This window comes from Mirounga angustirostris, unplaced genomic scaffold, assembly GCF_029215605.1.
Source record: "Mirounga angustirostris isolate CCGP_5_RB_7025 unplaced genomic scaffold, mMirAng1.0.hap1 SCAF_4, whole genome shotgun sequence".
Taxonomy (NCBI): Eukaryota; Metazoa; Chordata; class Mammalia; order Carnivora; family Phocidae; genus Mirounga; species Mirounga angustirostris.
The window spans coordinates 33,380,019-33,405,441 of NW_026991712.1; the positions used below are offsets into that span (position 1 = coordinate 33,380,019).

The following is a 25,423-nucleotide window of genomic DNA, read 5'->3' on the forward strand; positions in this document are numbered from 1 at the left end:
AAATATATTTGTAATACATTTATGCTATAAAGAATTCAAATTTATAATTTCAAAAAAACCCCTCATAAAGCAATAAGAAAAGACAGAACCCAAATGAAAAATGAGCTAAAAATTTGACTAGTCTCTTCATAAAAGAGGATATCTAAACGGTTTATTAACCTATGAAAAAGTCATTAAAGAAATGCAAATTAAAGCCACAATGAGGTAACACCAAACATCCATGTGAATGGGTAAGTGAACATAAAAATTCCAAAAACAAGTAATGATGTGGAGAAACTCAAACCCTCAACACTACCATAGGAAGTACAAATTGGTACAGTTTTTTACTGTAGGAAGTAAAATGGGTACAGTTTGAGAAACTGTTTAATAATATCTACTGCAGTTGAATATATGCATAGCCTATTACCCATCTATTCTATTATCAGGTATATTCAAAGCAAAAATGAACACATATGATTACAAAAAGGTATGTATGAGAAAGTTCATAGCAGCACTATTAGGAATGGCCAAAATCTGAAAGCAAACTATTAGTCAACTGCAAAATGCATAAATTCTTGTATACTTATAGAAAGGAATTGTGTATAGCAATGAAAGTACGTTAACTGCAATTATTTGCAACAATATTGATAAATCTCACAAACATATTAGTATGAAAAAAAAGCCAGATGTGAAAGAATAATCTATTTTGCAATTCCAATTCTATAAAATTCAGATGTGTGTGTGTGTGAGTATTCCATTTACATGAAATTAAAAATAAGCAAAACTATTTTATGGTGTTTGACATCAGGTTAGCTGTTACCTTGGCAGGAGGAATACTTACTAGAAGAGAGCAAGAGGGAGGCTGGTGATGTTCTATTTCTTGATGTGGGTGCTACTTACATGTTGCTGTTACTTTGTGAAAATTCACTTGGGGGCATATTTATGATTTATACACATTTCTGTATAGATGCTATACTTCAGTAAAAAGTTTACTAAAAACGTAGAGTTCTGCTTCTGTGAATGACAGAGTAACTTATATTGGACTAACTCCCCTGCCAGTAATAATTACAAATTCTGGACAAATATTTTAATAAAAAACTGTTTAAAGACATCAGACAACAAACAAATGCAGGCAGAAATTGGTGATATGACCCTTGAAATAAGAAAAGTGCATATTAAAACAGCTTTTCTGCTAAGGGCCTTACCAATTTGGTGCCCTGCAGAGGAGGTATAGCCCAAGAAAAAAGTTTCATTCTTACATGGCTGAAGAGCCAGAGGTCAGAATTCAGAGTTGTCAGAGCAGCTAGAATTTTAATGAAAATCCTGAAAAAGAGGGAGCCAGAAAAGAGAAGACACAAAATTTACACACAACAGCCCCCTAAATCCTTCCCTAAATTGTAAACTGCAGTAGGAAAAACAAGAAGAAAGCCACAGCTGAAAAGCTAAAAGAGATGCAAGGAGATTTCAGCAACTTCTTGATGCACAGGACACAGAGTCTGGAGTTAAGTCCAGTGATGTGATAGGATTTTGGCCAATATCTTGGACTTTGCTTGGAAAGTTCACACATTAGGAATGAGAACCACAAACCAGACTAAGGACTATGCCTTAGAACTATGGAAGAACACTTAATATATGCTCCATAGGTTTTAGGTGATCCTTCAATAATTTCACTGTGTGCCAAAATAAAAACCAACCTTTTTCCAAATCCAGAGTCTCTAAAATGTATGAAACTCAATGTCCAGTATTCAATAAAAATTATTATATATATAAAACAAGTAGAATGTGGTCCAGAAGCAAAGGGAAAACCAGAAATATAAGTAGACCCACAGAAGACTAAGATATTGGAGTTAGCAGACTTTAAAATAAGTATTATAAATATATGAGAGAATTCACAGGATTACACATACACACACATGCATTACATATAAGTAAATATATTATAGATACTGCACATACATATGTATGTATGTATATATGTAATGCTATGGATTTTTCATATTTACATATGTGATCCTGTAAATTATTTAATATATTTACACACATACACATCATATATGTATATAATATTATACACGCAGGGATATAATAAAAGAAAGGGAATTTCAGGAAGGATATAGGAAGTTCTAAGAAAACCAAATGTAAATCTTAAAATGAAAAATATATTTTTGCTAAAACAATTCATAGTATGGATTTCAAGGAAATTGGACTCTATAGAAGAAAATACCAGTAACTTGAAGACAGATGAGTAAAAATAATCAAAACTGAGTAAGAGAGGAAAAAAAGATTAGAAAATAAACAGAACTCAATAACCTGTAGAACAATGTTAAGAGGTCTTTATATATGTACTGCAGTCCAAGAAAGAGATAAATAAGAGAATGGGGTAGAAAATTAGAATACTGGCCAAAAATCATCCCAAATAGTTGAAATCTTGAGAAACTTAAATGATTAAATCACATCTCTTTTATCGTACACCTCTCAAAACCATCATATTGATTTTGTCCCAATAATTTATTTCCATTCACTTTTCTAAAGACTTGTGGTTATGAGACTGTATAAAAATATAGTAGATATGGTGTTATCTATTTTAAAAAGTGAAAAGGTAATAATGTTACATTTTGCTAAATAAAGAATTAACATTTGAGATGTCAAAGAGATGAACCTGATTAAAATGGGACTAGGAAAAGAATAAAGGATCAAAAAAGAAAACTCTTTTTCATCTGTATAGTTCAATTTGTGATGAGAATGGTGAATAAGATACCAAGCAACAAATTTGTAAATGACTTCTGTCATATTAAAAAGGAAAACACTTCACTTAAGACACTATGCAACTTTAACTGAATGACAGTAAAGAATATATAAAAATAAAAACTTAAACATCAAAATACACCTTCAAAAACAATTTCTTTATGTGTCAGGACAGTAATGAATAGTTTCTTACCAATGAGTCAAAATTAAATTATGTGAATATGTGAGACATGTTACCATCTAAAAAAGCAATCTCACTTCTCTATTGATAAATTTTAGTTATTTGAACATATGGTTCCAATCTTGCTTACATCTTTTTAAAAATGCTTAATCAATCACTCTTTGAAATATGCACGGTCCCATCATTTGGTAATGTCTAAATAATATCTGGGATAGGAGTGGTAAATGTAGACTGAAGTTAAAAATTGTAGAAAATATTACTTTCATATTAAAATTTTAATTTCTCATAACCTAATTTCTTTCAGACGTGAGCAATGAGCAAGTGGCCCTTTCTACAGATGTTTTAATACATAGAACCTTCTTATTTTGCCACATACAGAAATACTGGTGTAAGAAGAAGCCATCTATTTCAAATACTTTCACTAATTCCTTTACTAGGGAAACCATTCAAACCTTATAATCAAGGTTGCCTGGACTTCTATCTCAAAAAGAATTAAGAAAATATTAAAGTTAGCTATAAGATATATGAAATAATTATTATTAGAGTGGTTTTTAAAATATCTCCTTACATGTTTAAAATTATAAATTACAAATTTCCATGGAAATGAAGTACTTTTTTGAATCATTTGAATCTACAAATTTAAAATAGGAAATCATGAGCAGAGAAAACAGAATTCCAACAATACCAGTAAATACCCATATATATTCAATAAGCTCATAGCCTCAGCTCATGGCCTCAGAGATTGAATTACCAACATATTCTACTATGCAGATGTAGAGAATAAATGAGGGATTATTATATATTTTTGATGATAACTGTTCATTCATATGTTCCATCAAATATGTTAATAACCATGATTTTTTACCAAATAAGACATACTTATAAATAAATGCAATATTTACTCTCTCCATGAAAAAAAAAAACCTTGAAGGAGGTCATTCTTATGAATGAATTTTTAAAGTAATTAATGTTTATTTATACATGTCTTAACTTGACAAAGAATCCTCTTATTTTGCCACATACAGAAATACTGGTGTAAGAAGAAGCCATCTGTTTCAAATACTTTCACTAATTCCTTTACTGGGGAAACCATTCAAACCTTATAATCAAGGTTGCCTGGACTTCTATCTCAAAAAGAATTAAGAAAATATTAAATGCTCAACACTGATGAACAATATATCCTCAGCCAATAGTAATGTCTTTAACTTTCTAACTATTTCTAAGTGTAATTTCCTAATCTTCATTTCCTTTATGCATATGTACATATTTTTACATATCTTCAGTCCTACACATTGCTAATAAATTATGATTACATTTTAGGTGTAAAACACCAATTTTTCCCATATGTTCAAATATTGAAAATCTATTTATTAGAGGTTAGTTGGTAGGTAGTGACAAGACTGAATGGTGCAACATGAAACCATATTACCCATGAATGAATTTAATACTATTAATGATTAAGTAGCAGAGGAGCCATTTGGGGGATGATTAAATATTAAAAGCTACAAACTCGACTAAGTCAAATTAATTGCATGAAAATCTATGATACATGTAGCTAACTAGAAAGAACTCTATTCTCATTGTTCTTCACATACACTATTCTTAATTCACTGGGGAGGAAAAAAGTAATGAAAATTGTTGGTAGATTTAAGAGTTTCAGATATTAAAAGTCATCAAAACTAGTTATTATAATAGCAACTAGAATAAGTATTAGCATTAGCTATAAGAATTAGTACAAATTGATTTACATTAGTAAACTTAAGCTATAAACTTAAGCTATAAGAATTAGTACAAATTGATTTACATTAGTAAACTTCATGTTCTAACCCATGATCCTGTATTGTGATTTAGAGAGAATGACTTAGTAGATTACAGTGACCCAAAAGAATAGACACTAAATGAGTCCACATAAAATTCATAGTAGTGTAATTATTACAACAAAAAATGATGTTAAGGCCAATGCAAATAACAGTGGGTAAATGTTTACTCTGTGGAGAAGCTGAAAAAAGTGAGTGCTGTAAAATTAGTGTTTAAATAATACCACCCAAGTATAAAAGACTGTAGCTAGTGAAAATAAAATTCTAGTCATCAGAGACATTATTTTAAAAAGGAGTGAAGGTAATTCTCTAGGCTTTCCTATGACTAAATATCCCATAAGACCTATCCTTTGCTCTAATTCTCTATTCATCAAATAGCCTTCTGATATATAATTTAGTCCTCTATTCAGCAGGGAGATTGTGATCCATGTAGACAACAGTCATTTGTTATGTTGCCAAATATATTTCCCATGATTGATAAATGACATGGCTTTTGTGCTTATAAATTTACACTTCTGCAATTTGTTTAATGTCAATCAATTCTCCATTACTTCACAAAAAAAAATGTTGCTAAGCCTGGAACGTGCTGACTCCATGAAGATAAAATTATCCCATGAACGCTACACAAAGAAGCAAACAGACAACCCCCCCCCTTTATAATAGACACATCAAGAAAACAAATTAGATTCGCACGAACAACAAACCAATAATGCCACTTTTCAGTCTAGAAAACATTTCCAAGTTTCTTTTAATATTCTCTGAGTTGATCAAATTCTACTTGATACTTTGGACTATGTATATAATTCAAGGTAAAATGCAAACAATGATGATGATAATAATAACAACAACAATAATCACATCAGTTTATATTCCTGAGAATATTTAACTTTTATAACCACCCTTAATGTAGGTATTATTTCCTGAGGAAATAATGAGGAAAGTGAATCATAGAGAGAAAACCTACCTGAAGTCATATGGCTCTTAAGTGAGAGAATCAAATTCAAAACCCATGTTTGTTTGACTAATGCTCATGGTCATGGTTTCAACCACTATGCTATACTTGCCATCCTCCATATTTATAAAACACTTGGCATAATGAAGATGGAAATCATAATTTCAGACATGTATAGCTACATGACCAAATTTTACTATAGCTGCTTTCTCATTCTGACATAAGTTTCCAATAGCCAAAATTAAAACATAACTGTGTTTCATTTGGGGTCATACTATGATAAATGAATGCTATAAATATAACCTCATTTTAGTGTATCAATTTAAAACCATCAATAGCTATGAAAACACTAATAGATGCTTGTTAATACCCATAATGGGATCTTCAAATTCTATGACATATATATCGTTTAAGATAATTCAATAAAGGTCTGATAAATCTCACTGAAAACTTACTTTGCAACCTCCTTGTTGGGCTTTCTCCATGGAGCTGTCGTCGCGGCATATATGGAGAAGGGTGGGGAAGTGGTAATGAAGAAACATCATGGGTCTGAAGTTTGTACCAATGTGGCTCATCATCTAATAATGCTGTTTCTAATTCAATTAAAATCTACAAAATCAAGAGACAAAAGAAGATTATATATCTACAATATAGAAACTCCCTTAAATGGTCTCATAACTTTTATAATAATGATAATTATAATAATAATGTTGTTAGGTCAAAAGCAATGTCATGTTACAAAATTGTCCATATGTTTTGACAATAACTAAATAAAAGATAAATATGCATAACTTTTTATTGACTTAATAATTTTAAATATCTAGATATTTTATAGACCTCTGACCACCCACCTACTGTTAAATTTGCCATTACATAAAGACACTACAAAAAAAAAAAAAAAAAAAAACCTACAGGCCAATATCTCTGATAAACACAGATGCAAAAATTCTCAATAAAATATTAGCAAACCAAATCCAAAAATACATTAAAAAATCATTCACCACAATCAAGTGGGATTTATTCCTGGTATGCAGGGTAGTTCAATATACACAAATCTATCAATGTGATACATCATATCAATAAGAGAAAGGAAAAAAACCATACAATCATTTCAGTAGATGCAGAAAAGCATTTGACAAAGTACATTCATGATAAAAACCCTAAAAAAGTAGGTTTAGAGGGAACATACCTCAACGTAATAAAGGCCATATATGAAAAACCTACAGCTAACATCATATTCAAAGGTGAAAAACTGAAAACTTTTCCTGTAAGATTAGAAAAAAGACAAAGATGTCCACTCTCACCACTGTTATTCAACATAGTAGGGGAAGTCCTAGCCATAGCAATCAGTCAAGAAAAAGAAATAAAAGGCATCCAAATTGGTAAGGAAGAAGCAAAATTTTCACTATTTGCAGATGACATGATACTATATATAGATAATCCTAAGGACTAACAAAAAAATACTAGAACTGATAAATTCAGTAAGGTCACAGGATACAAAATCAAAATGCAGAAATCTGGTACATTTCTACACACTAATAATGAAGTAGCAGAAAGAGAAATTAAGAAAACAATCCTATTTACAATGGCACAAAAAATAAAAAAATACCTAGGAATAAACTTAACCAAGGAGGTGAAAGACCTGTACTCTGAAAACTGTAAAACACTGATGAAAGAAATTGAAGATGACACAAACAAATGGGAAGATATTCCATGCTCGTGCATTGGAAGATTATTATTAAAACATGCATATTCCTAAAGCAATCTATAGATTTAATGCAACCCTATCCAAATACCAACAACATTTTTCAAAGAACTAGAACAAATCATCCTAAAATTTATATGGAACCACAGAAGACTCCAAATAGCCAAAACAATCTTGAAAAAGAAAAACAAAAATAGAGGTATCAAATCCCAGATTTCAAGATACGGTAATCAAAACAGTATGGTGCTGGCACAAAAATAGATACATAGATCAATGGAACAGAATGGAGAGTCCCACAATTGTGGGAAATCAACCCACAATTATATGGTCAGTTAATCTTCAACAAAGGAAGCAAGAATATATAATGGGAAAAATATAGTCTCTTCAACAAATGATGTTGGAAAAACTGGACATCTACATGAGAAGAATGAAACTGGACCACTTTCTTACACCATATACAAAATCAAAATGGGTTAAAGACTTAAATGAGACCTGAAACCATAAAAATCCTAGAGGAGAGCATGGGCAGTAATTTCTCTGACATGGGCCATAGCAACATTTTTCTAAATATTGTCTCCTAAGGTAAGGGAAACAAAAGCAAAAATAAACTATTGGGACTACATTAAAACAGAAAGCTTTTTCACAACAAAGGAAACATTCAACAAAACAACAAGGCAACCCACTGAACAGGAGAAGATATTTGCAAATGATATATGCAGCAAGGGATTAATATAAAAAATATATAAAGAACTTATGTAATTCAACACCAAAAAACCCAAATAATCCAATTTAAAAAATGGGCAGAAGACATGAGCAGACATTTTTCCATGGAAGACATACAGATGGCCAATAGACACATAAACAGATGCTCAACATCACTAATCATCAGGGAAATGCAGTTTTCCCATTACAGAAATAATGCTTATTACTACAAGTCTGTAATAACTAATATTTGTATATCATTTGATAATTTAAAAAACATTTTTATTTACATTTAATTTAACCCTTACAAAAACTCTTAAATGGGGAGACAAAACCAAATTAGAAGTGTCTACTGTATGTTAAGAACGATGTCATATATTATCTTAATTCTCAGAAAGAAACTGCTAGATTGGTCTTATTCAACTTTTACAGATAAGGATACCAAGGCTAACAAAGGTCAAAAGAACTTGTCTAAGCTCAAACTAACTGGTAAGTGAAAAAGGTTTAATATGAATCAAAGTCTGTCTTATTTAAAACTCTTGTGTTCAACATATCATGCCACTAGGAATTCAAAACGGGAAAGAAAGTGAAGAATAGATTTTTAATATGAACCATATCATAATATGGATTTTATAATATGAATATTTAATAAATTTACAGAGGAAATCAGCCCACAGGAATAAATGAATCTTTTATTTCCTTTTAGGGTCCTGTGCAAACATGATAGTGTTTGTGATTATGTATATGAGAACTGCTGTGTAATGATAAATCACTATTTAGCTCTGGGAGCTAAACAGAACTGTATTAACTGCCACAAATACAATACATTTGTGAAACACAAACCAACCTTTCAGCATCAACACTGAGATTTCTACAATAGGAATAAACATCTAAAAATTGTCACAGATTATTTAGAAGCCATTTTTTATGGCATCAATGTTTTGTCTTGGAGTAGTAGCTAAATATATTCCATTAAAGAAACTGTTTACTTTTCCAGATATTCAAAATATAAGATTTTACTGATAATCACATAAAGAAAAGTATTTAAGAGGACATGAATAGTCTCAGCTTTAAAATTCCAGATACCTCTCCTAAGAATTCACTTTCTTCCTCTCGAACTCGAGCTTGATCCCAGAGAGTAATCTCTAGCATTCGTTCCCTAAATTCTCTTCGGTGGACTGGGGAATAAATGAATGTTTGGTTCCATTTGGGTTCCAATGTTTTCTTTACTGTCTTAGTTCTTCTTTTGTTTTTATCACTATAAAAAAGATAAGAACATATGAACTTAAACCTTTAAGTTTTGCCCTAAAAATTATTCATTTAAAATTTCTCAGGCAGGGAGTGAAATTTTACCACAATTTATCATACATTATAAATATTATAATCATTTAAATTCCTACTAAAATTTATAAGGATATAATTACATCACTTTATAAAGGCAATATTTCTTTTTTTAAAATTTTATTATGTTAGTCACCATACAGTACATCATTAGTTTTTGATGTGGTGTTCCATGATTGTTTGCACATAACACCCAGTGCTCCATAAGGCAATATTTCAATAAATCTGAAATCCTTCCATGATAATTAAAAACTTCATCTTTCTCAAAATCTAAATAAAACCAGACTGAAGAATATTAACTCTATAATACATATTGCCCTATTGGGAACCTTCAAAATGGCATGAACCAATAACATTACATATGCTGCTCACTTAAACTACAGAAGTGTAATTGCACAAAAGTCCAATAAATTGTGATGTTTACTTTTTATCCATATAGTTCAGCTGAGCAATTATAATTACATTTTATCAAGTTACTTTCTTGCATAAAGAAATACATACTTGTCCATTTGAGAGTTATCAGGTCTTTAAAAGCACTGTAAAATTATTTCTTTTTTTTTCTTTTTTTAGAGAGGGTGGGGGAGGGGTAGAGGGAGAGAGAGAACCTTAAGCAGGCTTCACACCCCATAGGGCTCCACACAGGGCTCCATCTCAGGACCCTGAGATCATGACCTGGGCTGAAATCAAGAATCAGCTGCTTAACCAACTGAGCCACCCAGGTGCCCCTGTATTTTTAACTTTTTGAGGAACCACTATACTGTTTTCCATACTGACTGCACCAATTTATATTCCTACCACCAGCGCACAAGGTCCCCGAAGAGTCAGATGCTTAACTGACTGAGCCACCCAGGCGCCCCTGTAAAATTATTTCTATGTGAGGTCACCACTATAATGTGGGCTGGAAATGCAAGCTGGCCATCCCTAATAGATGGGGCTTCCAGCTCAGAGGCTTCTGTACTTTTTTTGACTGCATATTTCTATCAAGTGAATGTTTTTGACAAAGCATCCCATTATATGCATATATATTTATGAAATATATACGTGTATTACTGTACTGTTGTACTAATATATTGTGTGAATTTGTGAATATACAAAATTAGAAATTAAAAATAATTAGGTAAAAATTTAGAAAATTCAAATATTTCTTCCTGAACTCCAATGGATTGTCTTAGACATCCCCTGGGTGCATCCATTCCTTTTGGAGATCACTACTCTAGCTTATTAGACAGGATCAATGGCTAGATAGGAATAAAGAAAATCATCTAGGAAGAAAACGTTAAGCTATCTAGAGAGCTTATTTGAAGTGAGAAGTGGACCATAAACTCTGAGAAGAACCGTATCAACTGCCACAAATTCCCTCAGCACAACACAATTCTAAGACTGTTGGAATATAGGAAGCAGGGAGAACTAAGAAAGGACAGGGTGTCTCTGGACTGGGGAGGCTATGCAACTTCTTCTCTTAGGTAAATACAAGGTGTAATGCTCAATACAGATTGGATTTAACTAATCAAGAGCACATATGTTTCCAGAGCTCATATATTTAATATGGCAGAAAGCCAGTTTAAAACAATGTATCTTTATTAATTTCTATGGTCTTGTTAGGAAAATAACTTTGCAAACACATGTAGGAAATTTTAACTCTATTCCATGTTATGGAAATGTGGTATTATAAATAAAAATAACTAAATAATAGAAATAATAACAAGGATTATGATTTCTTACTCCTGTCGTCTCCTCTCTTCATCTAAAATTTTCGCAAATATTTATAAAGCATCTATGTATATTCCACACTTTAAAAAATTAATTATGAGACCCTGTGAAGAGAGAAAGTTCCCTCCTTTAAAGCCAGGAAGAAAGCATTTAGTGGGAGCCTTGTTGCATAATTCAACAATGGTTTATACTGCAATCCGAAAGGGAATAGAAGAATAAACCTTGACTTCCTCTTAAGGAGTGAAAAAAGTTCTCAGATAAAGAGGACTATTTCAGAAGGGATTTCTATACTGGGTAGGAGGGAGAGTAGATAATCACTGAAATTCCGAGCACATCCACCATGTACAATTAACATTTAATAAGGTAATTTAGTGTGTACTGAACCACCAATCCATGCAAAGAACCATGAAAAATTATCTTCAGCAAGTTAAAAAAAAAAGCACATGAGTTTTTATTTTAGAAGTATAACAAAGGGGCGCCTGAGTGGCTCAGTTGGTTAAGCGACTGCCTTCGGCTCAGGTCATGATCCTGGAGTCCCGGGATCGAGTCCCGCATCAGGCTCCCTGCTCAGCGGGGGGGTCTGCTTCTCCCTCTGATCCGCTTCCCTCTTATGCTCTCTGTCTCTCATTCTCTCTCTCAAATAAATAAAATCTTAAAAAAAAAAAAAGAAGTATAACAAAAACCTTCAAAATAACATCAGGTTAAAAGGGGGGGCAGCTCAGTCAGTGGAACATGCAACTCTTGATCTCGGGGTTGTGAGTTCGAGCCCCATGTTGGGTATACAGATTACTTAAAAATAAAATTGTAAATCAAATAAACATAGACATTGGCGAGGGTATGTGCTATGGTGAGCGCTGTGAATTGTGTAAGACTATTGAATCACAGACCTGTATCTCTGAAACAAATAATACACTATATGTTAAGAAGAAGAAGAAGGAGGAGGAGGAGGAGGAGGAGGAGGAGGAGGAGAAGAAGATAGCAGGAAGGGAAAAATGAAGGGGGATAAATCGGAGGGGGAGACAAACCATGACAGACTATGGACTCTGAGAAACAAACTGAGGGTTCTAGAGGGGAGGGGGGTGAGGGGATGGGTTAGCCTGGTGATGGGTATTAAAGAGGGCACATACTGAATGGAGCACTGGGTGTTATATGCAAACAATGAATCATGGAACACTACATCAAAAACTAATGATGTAATGTATGGTGATTAACATAACATAATAAAATAAAAAAAACAAAGAAACAAACAAAATAAGATCAGGTTGTATAAGTCAAACACTGAAAAGTTGCTAAGAGTATTTAAAAACTAAGATCGGTACGCATACTATTGAGATTTTTTTTAATAGCAGCCCAACGGCAATAAAATAAATCATTGATCTAACAGCATCATTTACCTGTTAAGAATGGAAACTATTTTTTTAAATAAAATCTAACCTAAAGTCTTTTCTATGTATTTTCATGCTACCAGTATTTTTGGTTTCCATTTAATTTACTAGAGTAACTGTATGCAAAGACTTGATGTGTTCACTCAAAATGAGAGAAAGAAATGTATTTTGACTGAAAACCAACTTTACTTCAAGATATAAAAGAGTGGAAAGCACACCCAGCTATTTTTTAGAGTACATAGTTCATTACTTAGAAAATAACGTTTTGAATGGATTGACTGACACAGTGACGTTCCAGTCTAAATCTCTTCAATGCAGTCTCACGTGTCCCTCCAGGAATTCTTAACGATAAAAAGGCATCAATTATTTTCTACATTCACCTATTCAAATAGTTTTTCTCCCAGAAAAACTCAAGAAAAATGGAATAATTCATACCAAAAGCATAAATAGTCCTTTATGCATGTGTAAAAACTTGTATCAACAGGAAAAAAAAAAAAAAACTGATAATGTAGCTGTTTCTGAGTTAACCAAAGAATTCTTTTCTCTTTTAAAGATAAAAAACCCTGGGGTTCCTGGGTGGCTCAGTCGGTTAAGCATCTGCCTTCAGCTCAGGTCATGCTCTCAGGGTCCTGGGATCAAGTCCCATGTCCAGCTCCCTGCTCAGCAGGGAATCTGCTTCTCCCTCTCCCTCCGCTCATGTGCTCTCTCACTCACTCTCTCTTTCCAATAAATAAAGATAAACCCCAACACAACTTTATCAATCAATGAACTAAGCAACAAACTTGCTTAAATATTCTTCAAATTCCTGATACTAGACAAGAAAACAGCTGAGAAATAATTTGAAAATGAAATATTTAAGTGTTTCCCACATTCTTTGGTGTTGAGAAAAGATAAAAAACACTACATTTAAAACATAAAGGAGTGGTGAAGGGGACCTTCCTTTCCATTTGAGATCTATCTGCTCAGAAAGGGGGAGAGGGTATGTAAAAGAAAATAAAACTAAACAAAAAGAGTCAATCAAATAATAAATTCCATAACTTGAAAGACTTTTATCATCTTCAAAAGTATCTTTCTTCAAAGATTTGAGCGAGTAGAAACTTAAGCTCTATGTACACATAAGAACATAGGTGGGAAGGCAGCATGTCCTGCAGGTTGTTAGGATGGCATTCTAAGAATGCTTGCACTAGAAACCACGTGTGCTCTAACAAGCCAGGTGATGTGGCCTCCAGGATGGCAGGGTAATGTGCCTATGAAATCTGTCATCCAACTAAAATTTAAGCTAGGTAAAAGCCCCAGTTATGAATATCCTCTTTCTTTGCAGTTCAAAGTATATCCCTATCCAAAAGACAACCTAAGTTGTGAGAAAACAACTTTTCTTCAAGCAAACTTTGTAAGATAAAATTATATGGCAAATAGTTTCTAATCACTTTAGATGTGATAGCACCTTGACATATTTTCTGAGGAATTTTCTTCACAAATTTCACTTCAAAACAGGTATCACATAAAATGTAAGGCCTTTGTTAATGGTCTACTTCCTTTCTTTTCTCCTTTTCTTTGAGATATTGTTCTTCAGATGATACTTGGGCACTCAAATCTGATGATTTTCAACTTGAACTAAGTACATGTGGGTCCAGAAGTGTGTAAACGTGTTGAGGATCACATCTGTGCCTGGCCACTTCCAGCCTGAGAAAAAATGACCAGACCTTGAAAGCACTCTGTCCTGAAAACCAGGGATGCAGAACAGCTGGGGAAAAGGTAATTGGTGCCATTAATTCTCTCTTTTTTCATGATGTCTATTCAATAGTCTTATTTGTTTATGTACCAGAAATTAAAAATGATTAGATAATTTTTGAAAAGCTCTTTCTCCAATCCTAATTCCTCTGTTTAAATTAGGGCAGAACAATATCATTTATGCTAGTTAGCATGGACACAAACCAATGATGCTTGAAGAAGCTGATTCTGGGCCCCGTGGTAAAGTTTCCTGGATGATATGGTGTGGTGAAACATAAAACACTCATTAATTTTATGGAATATAAAGAAATGATATCTTAGTATGAGGAGGTAGAAGTCGTAAAGGAATATGATGAATACCTTTCAGTATCATTTCCAGCTTTTTGCTTCTGTAGATTGTGCTAAAAATGCACTTGATTTTAAAAAGTATAATTTTTAATGATTTTGATAAATGAAAATACACATCATTTAAGAATCCATACAATGTAAAATAAATATTAAAAATATCATCTATATTATAACATTTGATATATGTTTTAAAACAATCTTGAAGCATTTACTGTCACTGTTTTGAAGACTAATATGAATCATATGAGTAATATGAATCATATGAATAATATGAATCATTATGCTTATGTTAAACTTCATAAATATCTGACTCGCATGATACATAAAAATAAATAAGACAGAATTGAAACACCCACTGTTATTAACATTTTTTATATATTTTTAAGAACATTTATTTTTGTTTCACATCCCTACCTTCTGTCTGGAAGAAAGTAAATTTTAACATAAGGATTCCTTGGCCTCCCATCTTCCCTGGAAGGGAGATCCTTTGCTCCCAAAATTGTAACTATTAATTGATGACCAACCTTGTCAAACCACAGTTTTATCTGAAAAGCAAAAATATTCATTTATCAGCTCAAACTTTTATTGCCATACCATAATGTTTATATTTCCAATCTTTGCCCCATTCTCTTACAGTAATGTGAGCACAGAATGTAAGTTCTACTAGTAAGTTGCAGAGAGTTAAAATAAAAGGATATGCTATAATAACTTCAATGAATAGAGGAAATAATTCAGGTATTTTGGGTTGACTGATAAATCACTTGAGCTTTTTGTTATCCTAATTTGATTGCTTATTAACATGCATGTAATAATTATACTGCCATAACTAAGAACTTTATATACAATGACTGCTCTGTGTCTATCTTTATGAAAGAATCACTGTGGTTCATTTTAGTTCCCCTACAATAATGAGTTCAAAATAATTGCTCAAATGAATTGAATAGATACCTTATTTATATGGCATTCATAGGGAATTTTTAAGCAAATGTTTTAAAAGACAAAACATTTCATTTAAAAGAAATTTCAAAGATTATAAGCAAGGTGGAATTATTAGTAGCTTTAGTCAATAGACTCCTTAAGTTTGTATTTAAAACCATAATAAATTCATCTTTATAGATTTTTCTTACACAGATATAAAGTCCCCTTTTCATTAGTGAGAAAGATGTATCACATCCTTAGAATAACAGGGTATATTTTATCACTGGAGATGAGAAAATGTGAGTAATTTCCCCATGACATAATTAGGGATTAGAACTTCACATCCAGCTGCTAAATTCATTTGATTTAACAATTATCACCTCCCACACACATACCTCACACTCCCACACCTAGCTAGCTGTTTCTACCATGTCAGGATTTATAACTGTGGCTCTATCCCACATTTTGGCTCAGAACTCAGCACATCTTTGACCACTATCTTGATATTGAATCCAAAACCTGAAATTTGGGAATAAAATTATGGTTTATATATAGTTTTGGGGTTTATATGCTTTTTAATAGTTTAATTTTTCCTTTAATTTGGATGTACAATATTTGCAGCAGTTTAAAAAATTTAAATATATATCTCATGTCAGTCCTTCCCTCTCCTCCTGAAGTGTATATATATACATATATATAAAAATCATATAAAATAAATATATATGCATGTATATATGATATACTGGTAGTGCAGTTCCATTTCTAGCATGGTTTTATTGTGTCCCTCACTTCATATTTTAGAGAATGAGAGGCTGAGCAAGACTTTGACTCAGGAGAGGAAGACTTATGGCCCGGAAGAGTACATAAAATTATTTATTCTGCTTTTCACTCAAATGAAATTAGTCCTCTTAGTAATAGTAAGAAAATTAATTTTTAAAAACTATAATTATTACTCTTTATGTTGTACTAAGTCCTTATGTTTAATGCAGGTATTATCTTGCTGTTGTGTAACAAAGTTTTCCTAATAGAGCTGCCAGGTATGGTCTCTAGACAAGTTTTTCTTAAAGTGTGGTTCCCTAACCTCCTTATATCAGTGTTATCTGGCTTATTTGTAAAAAAGTTCCTGTGGCCCACCTCTCACCTACTGTATCAGAATGGGGCCCAGGAACTCGCATTTTAACAAATCCTCCTGGTGATTCTCATAGGCATTAAAGTTTGAGAATCACTGCCTTAAACTAGGGGATCAACAACCTGGAAAAAAAAAAGACTCTAACATGCAAATAGAAAAAAAGTTCAAATATTTCCTTGTGTAACAATATGAGAACATAGATACAGATGAGGGTAAGTGGAAAAAAGAAACTATTCTTCTGGCAAAAGACATAAGGGGAAAACAACAACAAAAGTAAGAAATACAAGAATGTCTTGTATATGAGATGAAACAGAGATGTTGTCAGATAGCATCATGGTTCCTCTAAAATGTGTCACCAAAACCATATTAATTTCTGATATTCTCTATTTTCTATAGCAATAAAAGCTTATGGCTTTATTTTCCCATGATATTAAAAATCCTTCTCTGAGGATCATGACATGACTATTAGGCACTTCAAAGAGAAAAAGATTCTGAAAGGCTAAAGAAAAAATTTCTGATAAACTTTACGCAAACAATAATAATTATTATTAGACTACGCTCATAATTATTCAAGAAAATCACTGATTTCTGCCCATTTTTTTGAGGGATGAAACTAAGCACTTGCCATCTCCACAGGCGATCTTTTTGCTCCTCTAAAATTGTTAAAGAGAAACATTTCAGATACATAACTTCTAATGTTTGATAAGGAGTATTCTTTTTAGATTTCTTATGCCATAGAAAACCAAAAATATCATTTGTCAATAATATTCATTTTTCATGCAAACAGGTATTAGGCATATGGCCTTCATATTTTCACAATTATACTTTACAGTCTATTAAATCATACTTTCGAAATATATAAATGTTAAAATAATATAGATTAAAAAACAGGCACTTTTTAATTTTACTGATTTTTTAATCAAAATTACAACTTTTAATAAACTGTCTTAAATTAGGCATTTGATCAATAGCCCTAATTTTCATTTTATATTACAGGACTTGCATTGAAGTTTTTAATAGATATCCAGTTCACCTTATCAAAACAGAATTATCTTAGCTAGATTATTTTATCACATTCCTAAATTTCTTATCTGTGCTTTTCAAATGAATGGTTAAAATATATGTTGATTTCCCCAAAATATAACAAATGTATCTCCACAATTCTAGATATGACATACTTCTTATTTTAGCTCTATTTCATTAATAGAAATCCTGGCATCATTTTGATTGTTTTAATATAACAATCATTCCAGCTTTACCATGTACCCATTCTTAAATTTCCTAAGGAGAACTGAACAGCACAAGTAAATATTTAACTCTAAATAACATTAACTAAAACAAGTGCAATTTTTAAAATTTAAACTAAATTAGTATTATTCAAAGCCAACAAAAAAAAAAACATGCAGCAAAGCAAGGAAAGCATACTACTACTTAAAAAAAAAAAAAACTATATTGTCATTACTTTACCATATAAGGGTTTCCTAATGAAAAGAGGCAAACAACTTGTACCAAGTATTACAGTAAAATTAAACGACATTTCAATTACAAAATGTAAACAACATAAATAAACCCAACACATTTTATTTAGTTATTTTGTTCTTTCAAAGTACTACACTTTCCAAAGTTGAACCTTATATATAATATGCATAAAATTCATATTTTAGATACGGTACAAATTTATTTGCCAATCTCCTCAAGGAGTTGTTGCTTGGAAAATGCAAGAGAATGTAGATGTTAAGTGATATAATGAATTATTTAAAGAGACAGCAACCTTAGTGTAATAAAGGATAATATCAACAGTATAAAATTAGCTATTTTTGTCAATGTTATATATATATATGTGTATATATATATATATGTACATATATATATGTACAGTCTGAAGCCTATCAGTTTTAGTATTTGGTTCATCATATAAAATCACTAACAAAGATTGTCTCTTTAAATTTTTATTGTATTTTAATCCCCATGCAGAATTTTACAAGCTGGCTTATAAAATGATTTGAAAGTCAATAATATGGTTTGGAGCAACATACCAAAAAAAGTTTCCTACTACGCATTTTCCAAAAACATACAAATAAGGGTTAAAACACAACTTTAGTTTCTATCAGGCAGACAAGGCCTTTACCTGAACCCTAGGAACAAAAGGCGTTGTTCTTCTACTAAGGCTTTGGCTCTGGTAAGCAAAATTAAAGAAAAAAGCAATAAAACAAAACCAAAAAGGACAACACGCTGGAACTAAAAGACCAAAGTAAAATAAACACATAAAACTATCCCTTAAATATACTTTTTCCATAACGATATATATCTAAATTAAGTACTTCAATATAATAAGTTAATTTTGCCAAAATGTTAAAACATATAAAAACTATATAAAATCTTAGAATTTTTAAATGTAATCAACATAACAAGAATTAAGACTGAATGTAAAGTTACACTTTTGGGCTCATGTACTCTGAAAAAATTAGTATAAACATAATCCAAGAGTCAAGAAATTTCAGGTTTCACCCTTAAACACACTACCATAGGAAAAAATCATAGTCCAAGAAGACGTTACATGAAAATGCATCATAGAATTTTAGTGAAAAGTTATTTGTAGAACTGTATGACTTCTCCAAAATTTATCTAACAAAAGTTTAAAAAACATTAGCCAAGTTGGCTTTAGCATTTCTTAAAAGAATAAACACAGTAAGATAAAAGTGTGCAGAAGGCACTAGACTAGTTGATTTATATCTTAAGAATTGATATCAGATTCTAGTATTTAAACATCATTTTTAAACATTTATTAGGTACCACTCAAGATAACACTGTTTATTGCTAATAACACTTATTAATGATAATACCTCATTTCTTTTTGTTTATATAGTACTTTATATATTTCCAAGCTTTTACTGACAATTTATTGCAAGTTCATTGCCTCCAACAACAGTAGGAGGTAGTTGCTATTATGTCTAATTCAAGATGAGGAAACAGAGACAGAAAAGGGGTGCATACAGTTGCCCATACTCAAACAAAAAGTAAGATAGTGTAAAGACAGAAAATAAAGCTGGGTTCTAAAAACCAAACCAAACCAAACCAAACCAAACCAAACCAAGAGAAGAGAAGAGGGAAAGGGAAAGGGAAAGGGAAAGGGAAAGGAAAGGAAAGGAAAGGAAAGGAAAGGAAAGGAAAGGAAAGGAAAGGAAAGGAAAGGAAAGGAAAGGAAAGGAAAGGAAAGGAAAGGAAAGGAAAGGAAAGGAAAGGAAAGGAAAGGAAAGGAAAAGGAAAAGGGAAAGGGAAAGGGAAAGGGAAAGGGAAAGGGAAAGGGAAAGGAAAGAAAAGAAAAGAAAAGAAAAGAAAAGAAAAGAAAAGAAAAGAAAAGAAAAGGAAGCCCAGTTCTGATGAAGGCATTCTATTTCAAATTCTCAGAATAAAATCAAATTTTCTTTCTCTTCTGGCTTATGCTGTATTCACTTTGAAACAGTTTCCAAAAGACACCACGATAATCAGAATTTTGTGCCTTTATTAAGGCATGCCAATGGTTAAATCAGGAACAAAATCAGATGCATATCTCTGGGTTTGGAGATGGATTTCAAGGCATTTAATTCTGCTTCTTTCACCAAGATTCTATCCCATTCCTCATACTTCTCACGGATGTTTCTCTTGTCTAATTCAAAGAGTTATAAATAGAGGTTTCAGACCTTTCCACTGTTATAAGGAAACAGATAATAGGTAGTAGAAGGACTGTTGCCTAATTCAACTATCATCAGATAGAGATTGTTTAAGACATAAATCCAAAAGCCAAAGGAAAGCAGACCTTAAAAGCAGGTATCAATCATATGAGTCATCTTTCTCTCTCTCCAAAAACCAAGGCAGTCTCAAATCTAAGCAGTCTTCCTTTTCATGTAGAGACATTTCCAAAGGAAGAAAGAAATCTTTAGGTATAGAGTATTTACTGATATCTGTCTGCATAATCCTAGGTGGATACTTCTCTAGCAAATGGACCAGGGATGTATGAAATGCATAGAGATTAACAAGGCAAGCTGAACAGAGGGACTAACAAAATACTCTATTTGGAAATAGATTTTATTTTCCTTGCTCTCTCACCTGTTCTGCCTGTTTTAGACCCAAATAACAAGGTAATGGAAGATTGTTGCAAGTAAGTATTACTTCATAAACTAAAAAAAAATTAATTTCAAACAAACAGCACTTTGAAATAAATTAGTCCTTTAAGGCAAACATTTTCCATCTTCTAAAATGGTCTCAAATAAGCAACTCACAGATTTCTGAAATCGGTTGTCTACAATCTATGGTAATTTAAACCTAATCTTCACCTATAAATTTATACATTAAACATATGTTTGTTTTGCTAGTTTTTTAAATTGAGATGAAATTCAAATATCATAAAAGTAACCACTTTAAAGTGTACAATTCAGTGGCATTTAGTACATTCACAATGCTGTGCAACCTCTACCTCCCTCTAGTTTCAAAACTTTTTATTACCCCAGCATATACTGTACCTATGAAGGAATCAATCCCCATTCTCCTATTGCCCCAACTCTTGGCAAGTACTAAGCTGCTTTCTGCCTCTATGGATTCTGGATATTTCATACAGGAATGGTGAAGTATTATATATTGCATTGTAATTTGTAATTAATACTAATTCATGTATTTTAAACAGGAAATATCTGACCTGTAACAAGTCAGCCTCATACAAATGAAGCAGTGAATTTGTACACAATTTGTTTTGCATTTTTTATTGTCTATCTTTAAGGCATTCCTTTTATGCAGTTCTTCTGGAATAACAAGGTTGTGACGATGAGGTATAATAGGTAAAAGCTCAAAGGAAAACACTTTCACTTACAGAAAGGTTTAAAAAGGCTATAGAATTTCTAAGGAGATATGAAGGATACATACCTATTCTTCAGTTACTTATTCCACTTAAAAGGGCATACAAAATGATTATGTACAATATTTACAAATAATCACCAAAAATGGAGTCAAAAAAATATCAAAACAAAGTAACTTGAGGAAACATTATAGCTGTAAATCAACCACAGACTCAGAAGTAAAATAAAATATGATTGTCAATAAGAATCAATGTGTTCCTATAGAAAGAAAGAATTTTGAGCCATTTCTCACTTTTAAAAAGAGTTGAAGGCTATATTTTATCTTAACGCTCTATCAAAAACTAGCCAAAGACTCCAGATTAATTTAAAAATAATGAAAGAACTACAGAAGTAATCCTCTGATGAAGGAAACTGTTTAACTGTGGAAGAACATAAATATTAAAAAGAATCAAAATAAGGGAGTGTTGGCACTGAGAAGGCTAACACATACTCCAGGTGTCCTAAACCTGAGCTCATACTGAGTTTCTCACCAAATGTATTCATGGCACTTTTACAGTTATGCCCTAGGATAATAACAAGCAGCCAGCAGAATTCAAGCATAAAGAGGAAATAAACAGCATAAATTTTCTAAAATCATCCATAGTCTTTAAAAGAAAGTTTAAACAACAATTTAAATTATATGTGTATTTCTATTTGAGAAAATATCAGTCCATGAACTGACATAATATATTAGGAGGTCAGCTCACAAGCCATACAAATTACCTTTGTTCCCTGGAATTAGCAACATCATAAATTTGTAAGTGAGTTATGAGCCCAGGTAAAATCTCACCAAAATAAAAATGCCCAAAGGTAAAATAAGTAGAAGGAGATAGGAACTGTAATGTTGCCTGATGACTTCCTAGGAATTTTCCCAAAAGGTGATATATGCAGATGTATTTCCTAGACTCTACATCATTAGAGCAAACCAAAATTGTCTCCAGTTGGCAGGAATAGGGTTAAATATAAAGGAAATAATATCAGAAGGGTATCTTGCTCATGTTTTTCTGCATGCAAAGAACGAACATAAAATTAAGTTTCATGAGGATAAAATCCATGTCTGTCTTGTTCATTGCTGTATTCCCGGCAACTAGTACTATGGCTGACCTGGGGTCAGAACTTAACAGGTATTTCTTGAATAGATGACTGCACTTGATCTTAGCCAAAAGGCAGAGAAGCGATCTTGAATAGATGATTGAAGATTAATTTCATAAAAACATTTTTGAGGAAAATGTTGGCAATAGATTTTAAGAATCTTAATTTTTTTTCTCTTTTCTTTCATATTGTAATTTTACTTCTGAAAAGTTTCCTGACAAAAGAATTTTGTCTGACCTAACAGAATATGTAAGAGTTATATTCAAGGATTTCCATGGCATCATTGTTTATAGTACTATAAATTAAGAACAAGATGTCCCATAATAGAGAATTAAATTAAAAAATGGTATATTAGCTCTTAAAATCATTTTAAGATAAATATTTAAAGAAAAAAATTTTAAAGAAAAAAGCGTACAATATATTACTAAGTGGAAAAGCAGGTCTCAAAATACTATACACAGATTAATCACTTTTGTTTAAAAACTTGTATGTATGTGAAAAGTTACATTTTAGTGGTAGGATTATAGGTGATTTTTATTTTTTAGTTACTTATCTGTACTCTCTAGATTTACCACAACAAATATGTATTGTATTTATTAATGTTATCTTACTGGAGCATACCCCTTCCAAGTCATAAGAAAATGATAAAATGTACACATTTTAAATTACAATTACATGGATTTTAAACTAACAACATTTATAAATGTACATACTATTACTTTAAATCACTAATTATACCCTTAGAAGTAAAACTTTTAAGTTTTTATTTCCCCAAAATATTTAAGTCTTACCTTTCTAGTATATTCATTCTGAACCATGATAAAAAAAAAATAGCTGAATTTGCAATTTGTTTAAATGCCTGCATTAGGCTCCTCAATCTCCCCCCACCCCCCACCTGCCTCCCCAGTCCAATTTCTATAGGGGCTTGGGATTTCAAAGACGGTAACAAAGCGATACTTACTTACTATGGAAGTCTAACTTCTACTCCCTCCTCCACCAACTGAAGCCAACTATACACACATACACACACACACACACACACACACACATTTATGTACTGGCATCATCCAGCCATCCTAAGCATTATTTAAAGATGGACTATTTGAATGGAGCCATAATGATTTAATTAAAAAGGTTAATATTAGCACTTTCTAAAATGGTGTAAGAAAACACACATACATTTGTAACTATAAGTGACATCTGTGCTGTAAATATATGTAAAAGAATAAGCAGAAAGATGCTACTTATTATAGAAAATGAAAGAAAGACCACTGTCTTCAAATGAAAAAGATCACTCTATGAGAGAAAGGAAAAGAAAATAATAAAGAAATCAATTTTAGTAAGACATTTACAAGCTCCTAATAGTATCTCAACTTCTTTCTTGCATAATTTTTCTGTTATTGTCACCTTTGTGATCAAAACAGTCCCAGAATGGACATGTCTAAGAACTATTTCAATAATTTTAATGTTAGCTCTGCTTATACTTCCTATAGCTTTTAATTAATAAAAATTCTTCAGTAAAAATCAAATACCTCTCCCACCCCCCAAAAAATAAAAGGAGAAATTTCACAGCTGATTAAACAAAAAGCTTTTTCTATTACTCTTAAAATATCAGCCCAAGAATAGTTTAATTTTCAATTATAACATTTTTTATCCAAAATTCAATGTCTGGATTTTGAGAATCTAAATAGTTCTTAATACATATAAAATTGCAAGTTTAGTAACTCATCAACATGATGTTTCTAAAATACAACTGGATGAATTTATATATTTTAATATTTTAAATAGTTTAAAAAGAGAATGGCAACTGAAGAAATTGATAAAAAGTGAGGGCTCAAATTTGTAAAGCTCTTCTAATATGGACAGAAAATGCCTAATTGAATTTTTAATTTTTATATAAGGTGTTCAAATTAGGGATCCCTTACTATGAAATCACCCAGTATACTCAGTTATCTATTATATATTTCCCCATTTACTGAGTATTGTCTGTTGACCAAAGCTTCTCAAATATCATTATACTTACAGCAATATTCATACCCCAATGATTTACTATGAAATTCATACCAAATTTCCTTAAACTTGAAAAGCAGGGAATGTATAAAATTTACTTTCATCTTAAATATACCATCTTTGTACAGTACTGCAATGTGATTTCTCTCAAAAGTCTAGGACAAATTATAGTCATTTTAAGATAGTGAGCAAATATCATGACCTTGAATTTTGGAATAAAATTACTAAGGTAAAGAAGGTTTTAGATATCTCTACAAATTCTCTCACTGAATTCCAGAAAATCTAATATACTTTAATAAAGAAACTCTATGCTAAATAATTAAAATTAAATTTCAATTAATCAGAACTACTAGAATGAGAAAACTGATGGTTAAAAACACAATTACATTCTAAGAAGAAGTTGGTTTACAAAAAGCTATTGTCATATGGTAATAACATTACTTGGTATTTCAAAAAGAGAAATTAATGTAGTGATTACATACTGAAAGTTGTCCAGATAAGTATTGTGGAACATCCCTCAACATGCCAGGACTCATGGGAGAGGTAACGGAAATAGAAGGGCGATCCATTTTTTGAGATTCAAAAGAGCTAGAACCTGAAATGGTAATTAAACATAAAGAACAATAATGATGACTCTTCATTAGTACTTAATAATCTTTACCATATGTCTTTTAAATTATCTATTTATTTAAAATGTCCACAAATGTCATTATATAGACCATTTTCTTAGCCACAATGTTCCAGATATACTTACAGCTATTTTTTTTTAAAGATTTTATTTATTTGACACAGAGAGAGAGAGAGAGAGAG

General features: G+C 31.7%; 1 protein-coding gene and 1 pseudogene across 2 annotated transcripts in view; both read right to left on the reverse strand.

Moving 5' to 3' along the window:
• RIMS2 (regulating synaptic membrane exocytosis 2) overlaps window positions 1-25,423 on the reverse strand; it is a 581,950-nt gene that overhangs the window by 259,917 nt on the left and 296,610 nt on the right. For both annotated transcript variants that reach the window (XM_064588000.1, XM_064588001.1), the window contains exons 12-15: window positions 25,096-25,208; window positions 15,011-15,141; window positions 9,168-9,339; window positions 6,130-6,283 (exon numbers count right to left, since the gene is read on the reverse strand). In XM_064588000.1, the coding sequence (XP_064444070.1) occupies window positions 6,130-6,283; window positions 9,168-9,339; window positions 15,011-15,141; window positions 25,096-25,208 (570 nt within the window). The remainder of the gene's footprint in view (window positions 1-6,129; window positions 6,284-9,167; window positions 9,340-15,010; window positions 15,142-25,095; window positions 25,209-25,423) is intronic.
• LOC123860770 (U2 spliceosomal RNA) lies at window positions 22,462-22,690 on the reverse strand (annotated as a pseudogene).